At 47.4% G+C, this 23,323-nt stretch overlaps 1 protein-coding gene across 1 annotated transcript; it reads left to right on the plus strand.

Moving 5' to 3' along the window:
• Positions 1-17,907: 17,907 nt before the first annotated feature.
• Positions 17,908-22,788, plus strand: LOC146199907 (uncharacterized). The gene has a single exon (XM_084595287.1). It carries the CDS (start codon positions 17,956-17,958, stop codon positions 19,201-19,203), a length of 1,248 nt encoding a protein of 415 aa, XP_084451413.1. The 5' UTR covers positions 17,908-17,955; the 3' UTR covers positions 19,204-22,788.
• The last annotated feature ends 535 nt before the right edge of the window (positions 22,789-23,323 follow it).

A 23,323-nucleotide genomic window follows, 5' to 3' on the forward strand; every position in this document is an offset into this window, starting at 1 on the left:
AGGAATTAAAAATATATAAAGACGCGACAAGAAAAAAAAAGAATATAAGTAAAATATTGGCTAATGAATGAGTTGCAAGGAAAGGTTTCCAGCACTTACGAGACATGTAAATACCTCCAATAAATTTTCCTATTTCTGGCATATTTCTGGCTTCTTGAGCAAGTTCTTAGAACCGTATTAACGTCCGACGCAGTCTGGATAAAGTGTAGTGATTTCTATAGGTGCGCCTGGAAGGTTAGATGGACAGGAGGCGATCACGTGGATGGAAAGCGTTATTTTACAAAAGACTTTCCTTCCACAGTGCCGAATCAAATATACATACACGTTCAGAATACTTCTACTCGGACAGAAAAGGAGGCATTCCTCGAGTGCTTGACTTCAATGCGTCAAAATAAATATGTATGTTAATAGCGCCTGGATTCCCCAGCTGCAATACAGCTTAGTAACGTACGTATTACATATACTTCTACGGGAGCCCCGAACAGTTACATGCTTATGTTCGCCTTCACATCGTTTAAATACTTCTGTACGATATTTGTGCGTTGACACCAGGCCCTCCACTCATCGATTTCACCGATGCTTGTCTGTATCAAGTCATTGTAAAGTTTGCGAGCATTTCTCTGATGGGGATGAAGTCTGTAGCGAGAGCCCAAAAGGCCAATTTTGCCGATGTTTATCAGCCTGCCTCTCTAAGCCAGGAAATTAGCAGGAGCTTGTCATAATATACAGCCCTTTTGAGGCCGACATCGAACGCATCACGGACCTTGGATCTCGAATTGGACACTTTCTGCTCCTAACCGCGCAGTAACCTTCATACACCTTCGGTAAGGCGAGATTTTGAATGCATATCAGGAGCTCCTTTGCACAACGCGACAAATTTTAAGTGCATCCTAATGAATTTGCCCTATTCGTTACCACAAACGAACCTTAATAGCCAACTCACCCAGTTTGCCTTTGCCCTAGCCACGCTAAATTGAAAGAAACAAATCGACATTTCATTCGACCAGTTTTTGTCATTCGACTCTTTTTTGCCATCATTAACCAGATTTTATCCATTGGTTTAACTAGGTCGAGGCCCTCAAAGTGTACCGATATTTTGATGACTTTGCGGCCTTTTATGCGGTGCTATTAACAGGCTTTTATATGCTTTTGCATGTAAGGAGGCCGTTAGTCATATCTGAGACGCCCAAAAACTTGTTTTACTACAGGAAATTCGTGTGCGTGTCGAATACAACAGGATCAGGCGGGCGTGTACTGAGTTGTATGCATTGAGTAATTCATCGTTGCGTTCTGGTGAGAAATCTTTCCGGGGTAGAAGTGCGAGAAAAAATCTCTACTTTTGTCATAGTGAATTTTATTTCTCACTTGTAGTTTAAAGCAGTGTCCCTCATTGGCGAATAACACCGGGAAAACCCAGGCACCAGGTGCAGAAGCTTGCGGACAAAGAGATGCACCACATCTCTGCCGGAGATTCAAGCGTGACCAGGAATACACCTTGCCGAAACATCAGGAATCTGATATTAGGTATCGAGCGTATAGCTTCTATTTAATCGGTGTACATTGCTTACCATGCAAAAATTACCGAGATCTTGGGAGAGGCCCTGGATACTAGTGGTTATTGGGAGGGCTTGTACGGTCCCTTTATTATGGGTAAGTGCCATGACCAAAGCGGTGCTTTACAACCATGTTGTCACTCGCAATAGAATAAACAGCTGCACAGACCTCCGTTTGTCATGCGTCTGTGTAGAAGATGGTGCACTCAACGGGACGACAATGATTGGTAGCGCGAGTAAACACACTGCTCCATTCCAATCGGCCGCAGCATGTTTCGAAATGGCGGTGATTTGGAGGTCACGTGGCAGCGGCGAAGGAGAACTAACGATACGGAGGTTGATAGGTTCAAGAGAAACTTGCTGAAGCATTCTGGGTTCGTGCTTCGTGCTTGAAAGACGGACCATTTGGCAGTTTCTATGTTGTAGAATTATGTCTCCCAAGAGTTACAGCAGCTTGAAGATGAAAGCGTGAATTGGACGTTTGTGCAGCGCAGCCTCAGTCTGGTGTGATTGTTCACCGCCGAATTTGATCACGTTGGACTGGAAAGAATTTCACTCAGGGCTAGTCCTTGGACTAGCTGCCTCAGTTGACCTGCTGCCGTCCAGATATAATTTGAAAATGCAACTCACGTGATGCACTGACCGATTGCAAAGAGTCACTGTTGGATTGTCATTGCCCTGATTAGGTGCATCATGTATATGAAGCCCGAGCAGCGAGCAACGCGATGCGCGAGACATGAGGTAACCTGTTATTGTCAGAGTGAACGGGTCGTTTTACTAGTTTTGGCGGGGAGTTTTCGATATAGTAGGATTAAGGATTTGTCATGTGCGGGGCAGAGGGCTACAGTGGCAATACTGCATGAATGCCTTGCTGTAAGCTGTCCTCCACTGTCCAAGGAGACACAGAGGTACGCCTAAGGTGAAGAACAGGTACCCCAGGATTGTGCCTTCGAATGCCGTCTATAAACCAAAATGTTCATTTCAGCGGAATCAATTACGTTTTAAAGCTAAACATTTTGAGACGAGAACCGCTATTTTATTCGCACTGCATTTCCTGTTTTAATCTCCTTGATTTCACTTGTGCCATCATTGGGGCTGGTGAACCAAATGTGAAAGTACTGGAACATATATATAGCACCAGCGCAGCAAACACTGTTCTTCATAAATGAAGAAGTATTATTCTCACCAAGAAAACTGTTAGCCAAGGAACACGATCTACTATCCACAGCTTGCTTAGAGGAAGTTTTCAGAGGCTTGGAATATCAATCTACCTGTTGAAATTATGTAATGAATAGAATCACACACTGGTTTTAAGGCATATCCCTTGACACTTGCCCCGAAGGAGAGGACTGGAATGGTTAGTGGAAGGCCTAATCTCGAAAGGGGAGTCACTACGTAAATTTTGCGGAGAGATGCGAACCCCCGGCAGGAGAGGAATAAATGATCTATGGATTCAATTTCTTTGCAAGATTCACAGAGGTTAGTAGCGGATAGCCCCTAACGACATAAATACAGTCTTATGTTCGGTACTCTACAGCGCACGAGAGTCATAGACACTTCACATAGCCTTCAAACAAACATGCGACGACGCCAAGGCCATCTGAAGTGTTGGTAATCTGGTACAGAGAGGAGAGGCTTGAGGCTGAGGTGATGGAGATGTTGGAATTAAGTAAAAGGTATTAGGTATGCACGGAACAAGAGGTCCACCAAGGGCGGATTTTGGTAAAAAAATCTACCCTTTCATTATATTTAATGCCACAGTGGCCAGGGACCCAGTGAAAATGCAAATCTGCAATGTGAGCAGCAAGCAGTGTGTCCCTCAAATTTTCGAGCGATGACAGCACGGATAGGCTGTCAGAAAAAAAACAAACTTTGAAATATTACTAGGGATCTTTGTTAAGGCCAACTCAATGGCCAGAAACTCAGCAGCGAAAAATTGGCGTATAATCTGGGACCCGAAATGAATAACTACAGTCAAGAGCCTGGGAGTATATGCCAATAGCTTCTTTTTCCTCCTGCTGAGAGGCATCTGTAAAAATGGCACAATGGCTCGGAATATTGCGTAGGTAATACTCTATAAGGGCATTTAGTACATTGGTAGGCAAATGCTTAGAATTCCTTGGGAGGGTGTCATCAAATGAGATTTTAGTATCAGGCCGCCGGTGGTTAACTTGTACTAAGGAGGTAATTGATAGGGAATGTTTTGACAGCAGGGAATTAGTAAACACAACCTGTGGGAGCTTATACCTAGGCCAAATATTGTCAAAGAAGTATGATGGGATCGCAGTAAATATGGGGTTAACCAATCAAGGGACAGGCTCCAAAGACCTTAAATATGTTCGAACAGTGAGAAGCTGAAATCCCGAATTTAGATTAGGTACCCGAGCTTCCAAGTATAGCAAAGCATTCGCCACTGATTTGGCCAGACCTAAACAAAGGTGCAGATGTCGTCGTTCGAAAACAAACAGGGTTTCAAGCTTGTACCTTGGGCACCCAGAAAAGAGAATGGAGCCGAATTCAAGTATTGGTCATACGTAGGTCTTATAAAGCAAGAGCAGAGTGTCCCAACGCATACCATATTGCTTGTTGCTTATTCTTATCAACCGCCCAAGGGCACGTTCACTTTTATGCACAAGACTTCTAATTTGAGTCCTCCAGTCTAACTGTGGGTCGTATAATATACCCAAATATTTAATACAATCAACCTGCGGGATTAGGACAGAATGATAAGACAAGGAAATGTTAACGGGGGTTGTCTGCGGGAATACAACGACGGCACATTTGTTGACATTTAAAGTTAGCCTTAGGCTGTCCAGCCAGATTTCCAGAGCCTTTAGATAATCTTGTAACAAATGATATGTTGTGAGTATTTGTGGCAGAAGCAGAAAAAGCAATATCTTCTGCATACACATAAACTTTGACGGCCGGGAGAATAGGAACGTCATGCATTAGTATAATAACGGCGAGAGGAATGCTCCTTGGGGTACACCTCTTGACTGGCGTAAGTGTTGGAATTTAATCCACCCTTTGGGCAAAAGAATTATCTACCCTTAAACATTCCCTAATCCACACAAAGATGCATAACGGAGGATGTAGACCAGCTAGTTAATGAAGAAAAATGCTGTATTCTACGCTGTCGTACGCCTTGGCAATATCTAAAGTAACTAGAGCTGAAATTTGTTTTTGCCTCATGGCAACCCTAATACGACTCTCCAAGTCTACGTGTGCATTCCAAATCGAGCATCCCTGTCGGAGTCGAATCTGAGCCTCGCTAAAGCCTTGAAAGGATAGAACATGATCGGTGAGATGAGAGTAGACTAACCGCTCTGTAAGCTTAACTAAATTTGAAGTGGTAGCAATCAGCCGAATACTGTCGAGATTAAACCCTTTCCCATGGTCTTTCAGTAGTAAAATTATTTTCGATATTTTCCAAGCTTGTGGAATCCCAGCTTTTTCCAAAGTCCAATTCACTATCTGCAATAGGTCCGAGGCAAAGTCTTTCAATAGTATTTTTAGCATGGCAACTGATGCTCTGTCAATTCCAGGGCCAGCCGATTACAGGTAGTTAACTACAGACTATAATTCAGATATAGTTATCTTAGTGAAGTTTGTACCAAACTGCAATCAGGCTGAATAAAAGGTAGTGCGAACTTGAAAGTGCGCCGCAAGGCCTTGGGCAGTTGATTCCATTTGATTTAATTCATCTTTTGTGAATAAAATAGTGGACTGGGTGGTATGAAAGGAGGGCAAAACTTTTGTACGTTCCGTGTATCTATAGAGAGATTTCTGATTGACTGTGTTAGACAAATAGGTGTTCAGATTCGAATTATATTGCTCCTTAGCCTTGGACACTGTTCATTTAAACGAAACTGCAAAGAATTTCTAATTAATCCTGTTGTTTGGGCACATATTGTGGGCTAGGCGCTTCCATGCGGCTTTCCTCAGCCGATAGGCTTTTTCGCATTCTTCATTCCACCGCTCAAAGGAGTGTTGTTTTTAATGGCAGACTGAACAATAAACTTTGATCGCCGAGTTGCGTCTGGCACTGAAGACAATATTTCAGGACCGCGATTCGATTTATCAGAAGGGGCAGAGGACTTGAAGGCCTCTCCTAGACATTTCTTGAACAATGTAATGTTGACAAATTTACATGATGTACCAGTTGACCTAATCAGATTACATGCAGTGTTGAAAGTGGTAGGGTAGTGGTCACTTGACGTACCGAAGTCTATTGTAGGCCACGATGATACTCAAATACCATTTGTAGCTAATGTTAATTCAATAGCTGATTGAGAATTTTCTCTCATATAAGTATAGGCGCGACTATTATAACATTGTACATCATTTCTTGACAACCGAGACCAAAGTAACTGCCCACTATAGTCTGTTTTCAAACGCCATATTGACATGATGGGAAATGAAGTCGCCAGCCAAAACTACATTTGAATTATTTTCAGCAAAGCTTCTAAACAATCTGTTCTATGGACGCCTGTGGGAAAATAGATATTTGCAATTGTGGCCGGGACACACTACGGGACAATTAGCTCAACGGCAAGTGTCTCAAAATCAGGCCCAATAAATTCATGAACCACTTTAGCACGATGAACTAGATTTGTTGAAATCAGTGTTAACAAGCCTCCGCCGCTGCCGTGTGGGCGATCAGCTCTAAACACATGGTAATTTTTTACTGTGAAAGGTCGATTAGGAGAGAGCCAGGTTTCTTGCAGTAAGAAAATATCAGGGGTAATTTTAAGAATAAGGTGCTGCAGGTCGTCGAAAGATGATAAGATAGAGCGACAATTCCACTGGAGTACAGAGATTCACGCCATGACTATTGCTTTAAAAATGAGGCGGCAGCAGCTTTTTTCAACACCGCCGTTTTCTTTCTAATTCCTTGAGCACCTTTCTCAGATTTGACATGTGGGGGGTCTAATTTATTAGGATAAGAAAAAGCACGACGCTTCTGTGATGAGCAGGCCATCTCAACATCTGACTGACATGCAGTAGAAATAGGGATTGGGTCAGTATCGTTTAAATCCACAAGCGTGGACGCAGAAGAGAAGGTAGGTTGAATATTATCTATTGTTTTATACGAAATAGAGCAGGTAGACGTAGTTAGTACCTAAAGACGACGATGCAGCCTGCGCGGAAATTATTTGCTGCAAAGCATTGCTGAATGTATTAATCAAGCGATCAAGTACCCCAGCAACAGCCTTCTCTACTACAGCAACAACCGACTTTGCTAAACTTGCTTCAACATCAGGAGATGAGGTACGGACATTCGCGTATGCACTCTCTTTTCACAAACCTTCGCCGCTATTCTTCTTGCTTTTAGGTTTCCTCTTCCTCGAAAGGAACATATCACCAGCTGATGCTTGAGGTTGTGAACTTTGAGTGATGATGATGATGTCCTCAGTCGTAATGGCACATACCCAGAGGGGGATTGGCTGGGGTACATTGCAGGTACAAAATAATCGTGGACAAGGAAGGCAGTATTTTGATAATTATCAGTCTAACTAGAATTTAAACCAGAAATGAAAAGGGAAAGGGAATGCAACGAAATTTTATTTGAGCAGACGAGTGCACATTATGTGATTATTCGCCGTCAATGGAATCGCACATTGGTTTCGGAGAAGGATAGGAAAATTGGACTGGATAGAGGTAGCCCTAGACGTGAGAGAGATCTCCAAGTCAATTCTATGGAGAGAATCGAAGCGCAGGAAGAAGAGAAAAAAGTGATTTGTAGACTTAGTTTCGCCACAAGAATACAAAAGCTTGGTCATAAATAGCCCTGAATTTCCAGCCCCCGAATTTTTATCTGTGGTAGGCCGTCATTGCACCCGCCACCGCTTCGGTGGTGGACAACGGCTGTTGTTGCGGCACGCGTCTTTCTCTCCCTCTACGTTTTCTTTCTTCTCTACATTCTGTCTTCTGACCGCACTAGGCAGCGGAAGTGGCTCAGCTCAGTATTTTGATAATTATCAGTCTAACTAGAATTAAAACCAGAAATGAAAAGGGAAAAGGAATGCAATGAAATTTTATTTGAGCAAACGAGTGCACATTATGTGAATATTGGCCGTGAATGGAATCGCACATTGGTTTCGGAGAAGGATAGGAACATTGGACTAGATAGAGGTAGCCCTAGATGTGAGACAGATCTCCAAGTAAATTCTATGGAAAGAAGTGAAGCGCAAGAAAAAAAGTTATTTGTAGACTTAGTTTCGCCACAAGAATACCAAAGGTTGGTCATAGATAGCCCTCAATTTCCAGCCCCTGAATTTCCAGCGCCCGAATTTTTATCTGTGGTAGGCCGTCATTGCACCCGCCACAGCTTTGGTGGTGGACGACGGCTGTTGTTGCGGCGCGCGTCTTTCTCTCCCTCTACGTTTTCTTTCTTCTCTACTTTCTGTCTTCTGTCCGCACGAGGCAGCGGAAGTGGCTCAGCTACAGAGCCAGTAGCCGGCACATCATGTGGGACTGTGCCAGGTTCCCGACCGAAGCTGCATCCAGGACATATCCGCCGGAACTTCAAAGTTCTGTGCAAAATACAGACAATGACATTCAACTATGGGTCATCCGGCAGGCCCGGGGTGCGCTCAAAAAGCATAAACCTCACAACCAACCACAAACGGGCCAATTGAGGTAGTGTAGAGTAGGGCATAACCCCGGGTAGACGCTTGGCCAGCGTTACGACGCTTTAACCGGTCGTTTGCCGGCTCCTAATGTTATACATACATACACACATACATACATACATACATACATACATACATACATACATACATACATACATACATACATACATACATACATACATACATACATACATACATACATACATACATACATACATACATACATACATACATACATACATACATACATACATACATACATACATACATACATACATACATACATACATACATACATACATACATACATACATACATACATACATACATACATACATACATACATACATACATACATACATACATACAGGCCCGTGCACATTATTTTCCTTCTTCCTACAGCCACAACAGCAGTCCATGCTACAAAACGTCGCATGTATCCCTTTCTTTTAAAGCGAAAGCCTTTCTAACCTCATGCAACAAAATCCCGTTGTTGTTCTGGCTGTAGGAAGAAGGAAAATAAAACATACAAGGGAATTTAGCGACTAAAGAAGTGAAAGGCAAAAGCCTGAGGTCTCTTCTTGTCTAGCGCGGTCGGTTCAGGTAAGTCTTGGATGGGCCGACGCACCCTCCTGTCTCTGATTATCAGTAATTCTGATTTCGTGGACGAGCAAGAAAGACCATTGGCTTTGACAAAGGCCTGGACAGTGTAAATTGTCATTTGAAGGGAGATCTCTATGTCCCGTCCGAGCCGGAGTTTGTCCAGTTGGTAATGTCATCTGCGATCGCGCTCCACCGGTATAAGATTCCCATTGATGCAGAATAACACCCAAAACACGGAGGCTATCAAACGTCTCCGGGCTCTCAAACGCCCATCAGATTAACGGCCTCATTCGGCGCATTGCCACTCGCCGCCGAGGCATGAAAGAGGAGGAACTTTGTTGGATAACCCAGGCTTTTCTAATTAACCGCATTGGTTATATATGCCTTCCCTTACTACCACCTATGCCAGAAGGATGTGGAAGAAGTGGACAGCGTAATTCGTTCCGCGTATAAGGCAGCGCTAGGACTGCCCCACTATGCTATTACACAGCGACTGCTGCACCTGGGTGTCTATAACGCAGAACTCATCGAAGCACATAAATTCGCCCAAACTCACCGCCTCTCACGCACCAGGTATGGTCGCCATATACTTGACCGCCTACACGTAACCCCTATCGGGGATCCATATCACGCAGCTCCCCTCCCTGTGGGGGTCTACAGCCGCCTCACAGTTAAATCCATTCCAAAGAATATGCTGGCTGGGTGCCACGACGCACGCCATCGAATCAAGGCCGAGACACTTGACACCACTTACCTTATAGACGACCACGCATGCTACGTGGATGTAGCGAGACAAAGTGACAATATCTATGTCGCATGCGTCGCCACGCCACACTCCACACTTGTTGCTGCTGCCACGGTTGGCTCTCCCTCTCCCTCCGCGGTGGAGGAAACTGCGGTCGCGTTGGCCGTCGCCGACCCACGTACGCACACAGTCCTTAGCGACTCTAAACGTGCCATTCAAAATTATTCGAAAGGCCTTATCTACCCAACCGCCGCACGCATACTCCGTGGCCGCACTCCCGATCATAAAATCCACTTAGTCTGGGTACCCGCCCACGCGGGGAACTCTGGGAACGAAGGGGTCGACCGACTAACACGAGGTCTAACAAACCGGGCGGGCAGCTCCGTGGATACAGAGGCCCCCTCTACTTTTGCCGAAATCACCAACCTCCACAGAGAAACGAGACGACGCTTCCCGCCTCCTCATCCTGACCTTGACAGAGCGCAGGCCACCACGTTGCGTAAACTTCAAACAAATTCTATTCTCAGATATTAGGGATTGGCTCTGATTACGGACGGGGACTACGACCCCATTTGCCCCAATTGCGACTTAGCTGTAACGGCCACATTGGCACACACCTTTTGGGGATGTAGGGGAAGGCTGCCCCCTCGTACTTTACTGCCAGCTCCCTCCGAGGAGAGCTGGGAAAAACTTACGCGCTCAGACACGAAGACGCAGCTGGCGCTTGTCTCGTAGGTCCAGAGCGTCGCCCCCACCTGGGGGCCTCGCCAGGCCGACATGCCTTAATTATTACTCTTTTGGCATTAAAAGTTGTTTCTCTCTCTCTCTCTCTTCTTGTCTAGCGTCCCTGCCATCTGCAAGTCCACACTTGAACTCGCGCCAAGGAACACCACGCGACAGGAGTGATCGCTTACCGTCCAAACGCACACTTGTCAGAGAAAGTGTGACAGATACCATGCCTTGTCCCCAGAAGTCTCATTTTCTCTAGCGTTCCTGCTATCTGCAATCTCACATTTCAACGCGCGCCAAGGAACGTCATGCGACAGACGCCGCAAAATTCGGTGGCAGGCTAGCCCCGCCGCAAGTGACGTTGACCTACCAGTCCCAGCCCCGTAGGGCCAGGAACAGCCACCTTTCACAGAGCGCGCGTTCAAGTGTAGCATTGTAGATGGCAGGGACGCACCTGCATCAGCAGATCAGAACGCATCCCGCCTCGGCTAATCAGAACGCCTCAAAAACGGGATACACTTTCTCCACGACAGCATGAGCCAGAGCTGTTCCTGGCCCCACGGGGCTGGGACGGTAGGTCGACGCCGCTTGCTGTGGCGGCTGGCCAGCCACCAAATTTTTGTCTCTTGTGGGCCGTTATTGCGCCGCCGCTGGGGTGGTGGACGACGGCTGTTGCGGCGCGCGTCTTTCTCTCCCTCTTATTTTTCTTTTATTGCGACAGCAATACTACGCCAGGTTTCGCCTTTTCGCCATACCAGAGCCTACCCTTCAAGGTCGGTAGTCGGTCATGTGAGAACTAACGTCATACCAGAGTGAGAGACAGTGTAGCAAGTCGGCTCTTTAACGCGCCGTAGCTACGCTTCACGGTCGAGCGACGGTGGCGTTCGGTCACGCAACTACTGATGTCATGCCAGAGCGAGAGACGGGGTAGCAAGTCGGTCCCAAGTCGGCTCTTTAACGCGCGCAGCTACGTTCCACGGCCGGTCGTCCACCTGCGAACGGCGGCAAGCGATTGACGTCATACAAGTTACAAGCGCTTGCAGGCCTTGCTGCGGTGGTGGATGTGTGTGTTGCAGCGTTTGTTATAACGTGCGTTATCGGGGTGTAGAGAAAAAAATTAAAGAGCACTGCAGAATCTGCACAGGAGCGACGCGACAGCACGGATACTGCTTTTGGTTGCTTCTGGTTGCTTCCAGCTCGGACCCGGCAGCACAAAAGCTGCTGGTTGACTGTGCTGAAACGGTCGCTGCCAGGCACGGCCTGACAGACACCAGCCAGGGTCAGGAACCACCTCAAACCTTGTAATGTACCCTGGTTCCCACAATAAATGTTTTGCCACCATCTAGTTGCTTAATTCAATTCTTGTTTAACCATTTTAGCCTTTGGTAGCAGGAGGAGGAAGAACATTTATTTCCGCCGAATAGGGCGTGGCAGCCACCTCCGTGTCCGCACGCAGGAGTTCGGGGAGGCAGTCTGTCGCACCGCGGCCGGAGGACATCCGGCCCCGTCTGGGAGAAGAGGTCGTCAGCCTCGGCCGCTAGGAGGACGGCGAATCGCTGAGTTTTTTCGTCGGAGCTTCTTAGCGTGGTCTCCCATTCATCGCTAGTTTTAATCGCGTTGCGCCCTGGGGCACGAACGCATTCCATATTATGTGATCTAATGTTGCCACGTGGCCGCAAAATTTACAAATTTCGGTTTCTGCACCGTCCCTCTTCCGCCCTCTGGCACCCGTCCAACTCCTCCACAGGGGCGAAAAGAAATTTCGAGCTTGGAGTCTTCTCCAGTCGTATGATCCCTTTTTACTCAGGAATCTATCCGGTGGCGGATATATCCTCCGGTCTTTCTTCAGGTTGTCGCTTACATCCTTAAACATACCAATACATTCTTTGCTTTTAGGTGTTGTTGTGGAGGCGTCCGCAGCACCCCGAGGTAGCGAGGAGCGGGCGAGCATGTGGGCAGCCTCGTTGCCGGCGAGACCGGCGTGTGCTGGGGTCCAGATTATGGTCACGGTTTCGGCGAGAGACGACTTGTTCAGAATTTTTGCAGCACGATTGCTGACTCTACCCTTGCTAAAATTCCTAACCGCCGCTTTGCTATCGCTGATGGCTATTGCAATCTCCTCCGCCTCTACCGGTGGTAGATCTCGGTTTCTTTCGATTCCTATGGCGATCCCGGGGTGTCTAATAGGGCGACCGAGGTTACGTCGCCTTCTTTCTCGATCGCTGCATCGGTGTAGGTGACCGATCCCGGCGGGCGTTTGTCCAATTTGTTAGCGAGGCGCTTAGCTCTGCTTTTCCTCCTCCTCTCGTCGTGCACGGGGTGCATGTTCTTCGGTATGGGCGAGACGGATAGATGCTTTCTAATTTCTCGATCTATGCTTACTCTGACACTTTCGCCTTCCCCGGGCGCTAGTAGGTCTACCCAGTCGAGGATTATTTGTCTACCCGCCGCCGTTCCTGCGAGTCGCTCTCCCTGGGACAGCCTGACCGCCGCAGCTAGCTCTTTCCACTCATTATGCAACCCCATTTTCTCTAGAATGTCGCTAGAATTAGTTATGGGGAGTCCTAGAGCAAACTTCGTGCATCTCTTAATTATGATGTTTAATTCGCGTTCTTCGGTCTTGTTGATATTTAGGAATGGAGTCACGTAGCAGATTCTGCTCGTGACAAAAGCTTTTATGCGTCTGAGTCTACCAGCCTCCATGAGACCACTCCTTCTGTTGGACGTATTCTTAAATACTCTAACTACGAGCTCCGCCTGATCTTTTAATTTTATAATCATGCTTTTGTTACTACCCCTGCGGTTGATAATCATACCTAATATTCTAATTTCATCTACTTTCGGGACTTCATTCCCGCTGACTTTAATTTTGATATCTGGAGTTATCTTCCCACTACTGCTGGCCATTACCCAGCATAGACCTACGTCCTTTGCGTGTTTGCTGATTATATCTGCTGCCTCTTGGAAACTGGATGTGGTGTACGAGTCGTTCCCTTCGCACATCCAAACGGTCACATCGTCCGCGTAGATGCTTAGCCTTTTAAATTGCGCACCAATTCCTTCCTATGTCATTTTTCGGCTCTACTTCCGGTTGCGTGACATCACATCATCTGCGTTACATTAATTAACTTCTTGTATACTCATTTTCCTCTCTAGTACTTTGAAATTGTGCACCAATCCCTTCCTATCTACTTTTTCCGCTCTACTTCCGGTTGCTTGACGTCACATCCTTGACGTCACCCTAATTGCCTGCCTTAGTTAACTACTTTAGTGTTTGGCTCTTTCAAATTGCGCGCCAATCCCTTGCTATGCCCTTTTTTGGCTCGACTTCAGTTTGCGTGACGTCACATCTTTGACGTCACCCTAATTGACAGATTTCATTACCTATTTTAGTATTTGATACATTCAAATGTGGTGACAAGCCATTCGCTAATTAGACCATTTCTGCATGCCTTTACTGTTAAATTGTTTGCCTCTAAATATTTACCTAAACAACTTATTGGCCTAATTATTTTTTCGCACACAATGCATCACCCTCTATCGATTGACACCACACAACAAACTCTACGGCTTCTCAATTACTCACAACTACTGCATACACGATTTTGCGTGTTTTGCCTCTAATTAATTACCTCATTACCTTATTGGCCTAATTATTATTTCGGCCACAACATTACGTCATCCTCAATCGATTGACACCCCTCATCAGCCCCTACCACTTCTCAATTACAACTGCTGCAGACAACTTTTACATCTTTCGCATGCAAATAAATGCCTAATTAACTTATTGGCCTAATTACTTGTTCTCCAGTAATAAAACGTCAGTCTTTATTGACTGACACCACTAATTAACCCTACGCCTTGTCAATTACAACTGCAGCGGACACGATTTTGCGGACGCGGTATGCGGACAGAAATCTGTGAACATAGCGAAGTAACTCTTTCGATTAATAAAAGTTGCGCCTACTCGCCGGTTTCTTCAGTATAGCTATATGGAAGAATTTGGAAAAAATATGCCTTTCATTTCGCGGATACACAGGAGATTAGCAAAGTGCACCACCCCAAGCGAAACACTTTGCGTAGCCAAGTGGACATTGTTTTCGCAATTTCCAGGCTTACCTAAAGCTAAGTTCCAGATAATGTTTTCTCTGCTTTCTCTCTTCTGTCTGCACGAGGCAGCGGAGGTGGCTCAGCTACAGAGCCAGTAGCAGGCCCGTGCATTTTCTTTTCCATCTTCCTACAGCCACAACAACACAACAGGATGAGCAATTAAAGGATATCGCCTTAAAATGCACGGGCCTGCTACTGGCTCTGTAGCTAAGCCACCTCATGTTGTTGTAGGAAGAAGGAAAAGAAAAATTTGGAGGACGCTTAAGCTTCGCCTTCAAGAGTGGAACGCGATAGCGTTATTGCACCTCGTTCGCACCGCCCACTCATTCGCTCGTTATGCTCTTGAGTCACACAAAGACATAGTTTTCATACTCAACACTTCTAAGTGCACTGTACAACTTTTTTCTAATTACTTGTTCAAACAAGTGCTTCTCACAATCTACATTATCGCACTGTGCTGCGCACACTACAACGTTTCTTGCTCCCGTGTTCCTTTAGCGTTCACCCGCACTGAGTATGTCGGTCAGTCACACATCGCAGGGCACGCTTACACAGCAGAAGCGCTACGGCGCAGCGATCACGTCAGAGGCGTCCGGCATCAGACGCTGCCCCTAGCAATCGCGTTGTGAGCGGAAAGAGGAGCCGCGTCGCCTAAACACCACTGTTCGAGTGACGCACGCTGGATGTTGGAAGGGGAGAGAGCGAGAAAACTTATTAAACGCAGGGGTATTGGGGCATCCTCGCACCGGTACCCGCACGGCCCGAAGGGGAGAAGCGGGTGAGCGAAAATAGTGATCTAAAGAAAGGAAAGACGCTTGATTCTACAACCCGTGAGGGTGCACGGCGGAACGTCAGGGTAAAGTCCCTCGATAATTTCAAAGTAGCGACACTCTCCTCCACTCCGGCACTTTCCTCCTCGAATATCCTCGCCCGCCGCCTGCGCGCGCTGCACACAGCACGCTTTTTTGGGCAGCGCTCCTTCGCCGTCCGGGAAATTGGCTGGCACGCGCGCGCGCTCTTAAGTTTGCGCGTTTTCCACGCTCTGTTATCGAATAAAGACACGAATAAGACATGCGACTTGCTTGACTGTACCGCGAGCTACATAAATTAGCGTCTCGTACGCGCAATGAAAGTGCAAATTACGAGCGCTTGCCGCATGAACAAAAACCGCTTGCTGCATACACCTCACATTCCTTTTGACTTTTCATTACCGTGTGTCTCAACCCGTCATAATATATTAAGCATAATATTTACTATATATTTGAGCATTCCTGAATATTCTCAGCATACCAATGCTGAGTTAAATGTATTTTCACCTCAAACTAATTTTAGCGCAAGTAAAGTTTATGCAGTTGTTAACGAGCAGAGTTTCATTAATGCGATAGTTGCTAGCAAGAGGCTGGAACAAATGCTTTGATGGTCATCCTAAAATTTTTCAATAAGGTTTAGACTGAGGTTGGTACCGCGCAGTGCACATGCAGCTGTATAGTTGTTTTCGTAGTTAAAAATTTTCGCGGCTGCTTGAAAACGATCGAATATCAACTTTTTTCTGTTAAGAATGAAACGGATCTAGCTCCTGCTGTCGGCAGCCTTGAAGTGATGTCGAGCCGAAACCGAGAGCCAAGATCAGGGCACCGATTTCCCGTCATCTGTACCCCAAAATTTGGCCTGTCGACCACCGATACTTCACCTTGTCGGAAGCTCATCCACATTGGTGTCAACTCTAATTTTAGTATGACCAATATTTTCTTTTTCTTTTGCTTTGACTAGACTAAAGAAACGTGACCTACAACGCTTTCAACTCTTTAGTGGCAAAATGTGGAAGAAGTACAGGCCTTATGTCGATAACTGCGACAGGGTGCGCACGTACAAAATACTGCTATGTCAACTCAAGACCAAACAGCATTGTTTTCTTTGTACACACTAGACCTCTCGGGTCCAAGGCCGACGGCTACTCTACGCTACGAAAATGGACATGACGCCCGTCAACTAGGCAAATAATTAAGGAGGCCCACCTAAATTTGGAAGTCAAGACTGAGTTGGCCATACGCAAATTAGGTTATAGACACCAATTTCCGGTCAGACTCGGACCAGGTCAAATTTTGGGGATTCAGAGGGCCACATTTCGGGGGTGGCCCTCCTAGATTGGTAGATTACCACTGAATTTCCCATACTCAAATAGGTCGGACACCAATTTTGGTCCAATTCAGGCGAGGACAAATTTCGGGGGTCTAGAGAGCTAACTTTTGGGAATGGCCCACCTAAGTTTGGAGGTAGTCCCTGAATTCGCACTACGCAAATGAGGTTGGTCATTAATTTCGCCACCTTTTGAAGTGGTCAAATTTAAGGGGTTTCTGGGGCTACATTCTGAGGGAGGCCCACCGAAATTTGGACGTAACCAGTAAATATTCAAATTAGGTAGGACATCAATTTTCGCCAGATTAGGACGAGGTCTAATTTCGAGGGTCTACAGAGACAAAATTTTGATGTGCGGATATATATACGCTATGTGGACAAGTTCTGCGAAAGAGTCCTCTACACTCTCCTGCGAAATAAACCTATTAATGAATTAACAATCTCCTTCATTGCACGCGTTAGCGCTGAAAAGCGAGACCTTTAGTTCAGACATTAAAGCGGCTATTGTATGCGCATTGTATGCATCAGCTTTCGCTATTATATAGCACGTTGAGCGGAACCATGAAGTCAAAACAATAACGCGCATAACAGCGCAAAATGATCAGTGAATTAAGTGAGATTATAAGCTTTGTGATGCGCTTGCAAGCAGTTTCATGTCGCTTGGAACAAATGCACAGTACGTCGCAGAAGAAGCAGAGGTGACTAGTCTTCGTCGGGATGAAGTGCTTGCGGCCGATGTTGTTGAACCACTTTTTTATTCGAATGGTGGCCTTCTTTCCGCTCGGAATTGCGAAAAAAATGAAGCCTTTTTCACGACAGCTTGTGCAAATAAATATGCCGCAGCTCGGTATAGCGCTGCATTAAAACAGCGCGAAGTGCAAGCGCGGAATGCTAGGGAGCTCGCTCCTACAAACAGGGGCTGCCTAAAAAATGGCGCCGGCTAAAAATGAAAATACAAAAAGAGCGAACTTTTCGCGCGCTTTTACCGGCGACGGCCCGCGGAGCCAATCGCCGTTGAGAAGAGCGCCGATGGGAGAGCTGAGAGAGGAGGATCTGCGAGGGTGCGCGAAGCGGCGGCAAAGTTCACAGAAAGTCGCTACTTTCGTTTTATCAAGGGACTTTACGTCAGGGGCGAGTGGCGCGCCACGTGTCGGGGCAGCGCCGCACATTGCGAGGAGGGGTTCTTCTGTGTTTGCCGCAAGATAGCTCTGCATGTGCGCAGAGCGCAGAAGAAATGTAGCGGAAACCTACTTCACTACTCGTGTAACTGCGACTTCTGTAAGTAACATGCTCATAATTACCGATATACACCACAGTATAACGTTCTACGGAAAGTTTCTAAGGCAACACTGCATTCACTAGAAGCGCTTTTGTACCGCTTTCAAGCATCGAATTCGTAGCTAAGTAGCTACTTCCTGCCGCGATAGCGAACGGTCGCAGAATCATGAGCTCCGTCGGAGCGGCGATAGCGGCCGTTGCTGGCCGCGGAAACAGGTTTAGCGCCGAAGAAGATAAGGACTACGAGATCGTTTTGCCTACCCTGCCCACCGGACGTGTTGTGTTAAACACGATGTTTTTGCACGGCGACGTGCGTATGAGGCCCTACAGGGTCGAGGACTTCAGGGATGCCCTCGCTAACGTCGGTGCGCTCCCCGACGTCGTGGCGTTGGGGGCGTACCAAATCAACCATGTGTGGGCGGTAACCATGAACAGCACGGAAGCCGCGAAGAAGCTGGCCGCCTTAAAGGAGCTGGAAGTCAAGGGACGCCGCTGCCTCATATTCGACCCTGAAGACCAGCAGGTGAAGCTACGCCTGCACTGGATGCTACACGGTGTCCAAGACGAGGACATCCGGACTGCTTTCGCGGCGTTCGGAAACGTGACCGAGGTGACGCGGGAGCGTTGGCGCGTCGTTGGAATGAAGGAAAAGGGATCCACCACGAGAACAGTGCTGCTCAAGTTGAAGCCAGGTATGAAGGTGGACGACCTGCCCCACCAGCTTCGCGTCGCCGGCGAGTTGGCTCTCGTGGTGGTTCCCGGGCGGCCGATGCAGTGCCTGCGGTGTCACGGCGCAGGCCACGTTCGCCGTGACTGCAAGGTGCCCAGGTGCTCCAAGTGCAGGCGCTATGGACACGCGGACGAGGACTGCGTCCGCACCTACGCGTCAGCGACCGGGCTCGGTGCGAAGGACGACAACAGGGAGCTGATGGACGTCGCCGAGGCTGAGGAAGCAGCAAAGGGTGCCGACGTGCTGGACAAGGTTCCCGTGTCGCAGGGCACCTCGGTGACTCCGAGTGGCGACGCCCCCCTTGCCGATAAGCCAGAGCTCGCGCCAGCTACGGTGAATTTGCCACAGCCAAGCGAGGAGACCTCAGCGGACGCGGAGAGCCTGCCGGCTCCCAAGGACGCAGAAGCAAAGGAAGTGAGCGAGGTTCACCGGCACAACTGCGGTGGTCGGACGACCACGGCCGCTACCCCCGGGAAACGCCCACATGCCGACACCAGCACCGGCGACGACAAGGAGGCAACGCCCACTTCCGAGGAACCACCAGCAAAGGCGCCTCAAACAAGGAGGCCCACGTTGAAGCCTCGCCAAAACCTTGCGAGCGAGAGGCGGGCCGGCGACACGGCGCCTCTCGAGCACGGCCAGAAGCTCGAGGAGGACGGCGCCAGAAGCGACGGAGGCGTCTAGCCTTGTGCTAGGCGCGAGAGGTAAGCACCGTGCTTTCGGTCTCTTCTTCTTATTTAAAAAATGGCTCCTGCATCACCGTTGAAGGTCGCCACGCTTAATGTTAGAGGTCTGGCAGTAAAGAGAAAACAAGGCCAGGTGTACCGACTTTTAACGGAGCATGATATTGATGTATTAGCTATGCAGGAGACGAAAGTTGACGGTGAGGAAGAGACCGAGAGCATGGTGCAACGTTTCACGCCTAGGTTTTTTGCTGTGGTTAGCCACGCTGTAGGCACATCGGCTGGCTGTGTTCTTTTTGTGAAGAAGTTGCCGGGGCTTGAAGTGCTTGGTCATTTTTCTTGTGAGTCGGGCCGGTGTGCACTTCTAGATTTTTCGCTGAATAGCACGGATTGGCGGATTGTCTGTCTCTACGCGCCTAATGTAGCAGATGAAAGGGCGCAGTTTTTCCAAGGCATCCAGCAGCGGCTCTGCACCGATAGACAACTGGTCGTCCTAGGTGATTTTAATTGCGTCCTTAGTGCGCGAGACAAGACAAGCCGGCGGCCATACCGAGACGCAAGCCCTGAAGTGCTATCGCGAATTGTTGAGGAGTGTAACCTCGAGGATGTGGCAGAGTGTCTCGAGGGAGCCCGCACCGTAAAGCTCACGCACTTCCAGGGTTCGAGCCATGCAAGGCTGGACCGCATTTATGCATCCCTCGACATCTTACCTGAATGCAATAGTTATGAAGTAGAGCCGGTATCGTTTTCAGACCATTGTTTAGTTAAATGTTCTTTTGGACGGGTAAAGAGAGGGAATTCTTTTTCGTGGGAAATGTGGAAATTCAATAATAAACTCTTGCAGGATGAACATTTTACCCGCATAGTAAAAGAAGAAATTGAAAAAATAAACCCAAGTAAAAATATGCACCTTTGGCAACAGTGGGAGCTGTGTAAAGAAACTATAAAAATTAAAGGATTAGAGAGGGCAACCTGTATACGGTTTGAGGAAAAACAGAAAGAGACGGAGTTAAGGACACTGCTCCGTACGTTGCTTAAACAGGAAGCTCGAGCGCCGGGGAAATGGATTGAAGATATACGGAAAACAAAGCAAAAACTAGAATTGATAGACGAAGATCGTTATCGAGGTGCGTTAGTGAGGGCAAGGGCAGAAGACACAGCTGCAGGGGAGGCGCCATCAAAACGAGCGCTGGGGTTCGAAAAAGCAAACGCTCGACGGAACCACATCAACCAAATAGATTGGGGCGGTATCTTGGCGGCGGACAACGACCACATCAAAGCAGCGTTCCACGCCCATTACCAAACCCTCTTCGCATCCCACACGGTAGACGCTATCACTTTTAAGAATAAGTTTCTGGCGACGATACCGCGTCTGGATGATGAAGTGAAAGAGAGATTAGAACTAAAGATAACTGAAACAGAAGTGGAGCACGCTATTGACAGTTTAAATGCCGGTAAATCGCCGGGACCGGATGGGTTCAGCGCGGGTTTTTACAAAGAATTTAAGTACGAAATCACACCTATTTTGAACGCAATTTATAACGATGCCTACACAGTAAATGTCCTGCCTCCGTCATATGGGTCATCCCACACCGTACTCATTCCTAAAACTGATGAAATAGACAAATTACGCTTGGTAACATCTTACAGACCCATAGCACTTACAAACGTTGAATATAAAATTTTTATGAAGGTTTTGGCCCGAAGGTTGCAAACGGTTATTAAGGATATAAAAGGACCACACCAAACGTGTGGGATAAAAGGGAGGTCAATAGTGACCAACATTCAAAAGGCGCGAAGTGTCCTTGAGTGTTGTGATGACTGGGATGGCCGGGTCGCCATGCTTCAGATCGACCTCGAAAAAGCATTCGACTGCGTCGATCACGAAATTTTGTTTTCCCTTTTAGAACATGTGAATGTTGGTTCAGTTATATGTAAGGGTGTGGCCCTGGCGTACCGTAACTGCACGACGAGAGTGATTATTAATAAGAGTCTGGGAGCCCCCATTCGACTGCAGCGTTCGGTGCGACAGGGCTGTCCCCTCAGCCCTCTTTTGTTTTGCATTTATATTGAAACATTGTGCATGAAACTTATGAATAATGTCAACATTAGTGCGTTTACGTTACAAGCAGCCGAAGTGAAGCTGCTCGCGTATGCAGACGACATCGTTATTTTTACGGTTGACCAGGAGAGTATCACCGAGGCTGTCAAATGTATCCGTGAGTTCTCTCAAGTTACCGGTAGCGGGGTGAACTGGGCCAAGTGCCTTGGGCTCTGGCATGGACAGTGGCCGTCGAAACCAGATCGCTTTGCCAATGTTACGTGGACAGACACACCGACCAAGTACTTGGGCGTCGAGCTGGATGCCTACCGCGAAAGCGAACATTATTGGAAAGGGCAAATGACCGAACTACGGGAGAGAGCCGAGAAGTGGAAAGGCGCCAACATGTCGATTTTTGCCAGAGCTACTTTATGCAATCTTTTTTTTATCAGCAAACTTTGGTTCGCAATGCAAGTTTTGAGTTGTTCGCGCGTAAACGTACAGAAGTTACACAGGATTTTCGCCGTTTTTGTTTGGGCAGGTAAATGGGAACGCTGCAGCAGGACAAATTTGTTCCGTCGGGTAAAAGACGGTGGTTTGGGACTCGGCCATCTGTTTTTACGGCAGGTGGTCAACCGGTTTTTGTTTTTTCGGGATGCTTCGGACCCTTTCTTACGCACCGTCTGCCAAGTTAGGCTACGGCGTCTACTGCCGGAGTTGTCTCCACCGAAGAAGCTACGGGTGGGATTTTTGGTTATTACAGGGAGGTCGTCGCTAGTGTAAGATTTCTTTCAGTGCGTTTTTCTAATGAATATTTGTCCACTGTAAAACGAAAAAAGCTGTATCGCGATTTATGTGACATTGTTTTGCCACAACCCTTGTACAGAACCTTATACAGTGGAGGTCCGGGCAGAGATGTCTTGAAGAGAGTAAAGAAAATGCAGGTGTCGCCAGGAGCTAAGACATTTTTCTTTAAATTACACACCGGAACATTATCAGTAAAGAAGTTTTTGGAGGAAAGGGATTTTTTTTTACCGTGGGGGGCGCACTGTTTAATCTGCAAGCAGCCGGAAACAATAGACCATGTTTTTTTGCATTGTTGGGAAGGGGTTTATTTCTGGGATGTTTTGCAACGTACGATAAAGAAAGAATTTCCACTTGACTCCCACGGCATCCGGTATTTAAGCATTGATAATGAAGATGGCGTTCCGTATGATTTAATCATGCTCATGGGCCTCCACTCTATATGGCGCTCCAGAATGGCGGGCTATCACTGCGACAGGGACGCTCGACCCGCTAGAATATACTTTCGAGAAAGTGTGAATTGGTTTATTGCCATACAGAAAGTGGCTGCTGAACCTCCCGAATGGCTCTCAAGGGTAGAGCCTTTGCTGTCGTTGCGGGAGTTTTAATGTACTGAGACGAAGCCAGCCTGACATTGGCTGATGATGACCTTCCAATATGTACTTTGTTTTGTGTTATTCGTGTTGTGTTCTTGTGAAATGGTATGAACCAAAGCCAGGAAATAAAGAAAAAAAAAGAATTCGTAGCTAAGTGGTAGCGTCTCCGTCTCACACTCCGGAGACCCTGGTTCGATTCCCAACCAGCCCATCTTGGTAGTTGCTTTTTATTTATGAAGTGCATGCCGGGATTTATCGCTCATGGCCGACGCCGACGACACTGGCTTTTCTGCAACACGAGCTCCTTAACGCTACCGCGTTAAAATGCACGGGCCTCCTACTGGCTCTGTAGCTGAGCCACCTCCGCTGCCTCGTGCCGACAGAAGAGAAAATAGAGAAAAAAGAAGAGGGAGAGAAAGACGCGCGCCGCAACAACGGCCGTCGTCCACCATCACCGAAGCGGTGGCGGGTGCAATGACGGCCTACAACAGATAAAAATTCGGTGGCTGGATAGCCCCCCGACTACAACAGATAAAAATTCGGTGGCAGGCTAGCCCCCGCCGTAGACGACGTTGGCCTACCAGTCCCAGCCCCGTAGGAATGGGGCTGGGGCAGGTAGGTCACTAGCCTGCCACCGAATTTTTATCTGTTGTAGGCCGTCATTGCACCCGCCACCGCTT

This window comes from Amblyomma maculatum, chromosome 2 (assembly GCF_055883805.1).
Source record: "Amblyomma maculatum isolate TAMU_Amacu chromosome 2, ASM5588380v1, whole genome shotgun sequence".
Classification (NCBI taxonomy): Eukaryota; Metazoa; Arthropoda; class Arachnida; order Ixodida; family Ixodidae; genus Amblyomma; species Amblyomma maculatum.

What these genes read in the sequence shown, in the direction of transcription:
- LOC146199907 (XM_084595287.1), top strand. Translation starts at nt 17,956, where the DNA reads ATGAGCTCCGTCGGAGCGGCGATAGCGGCCGTTGCTGGCCGCGGAAAC.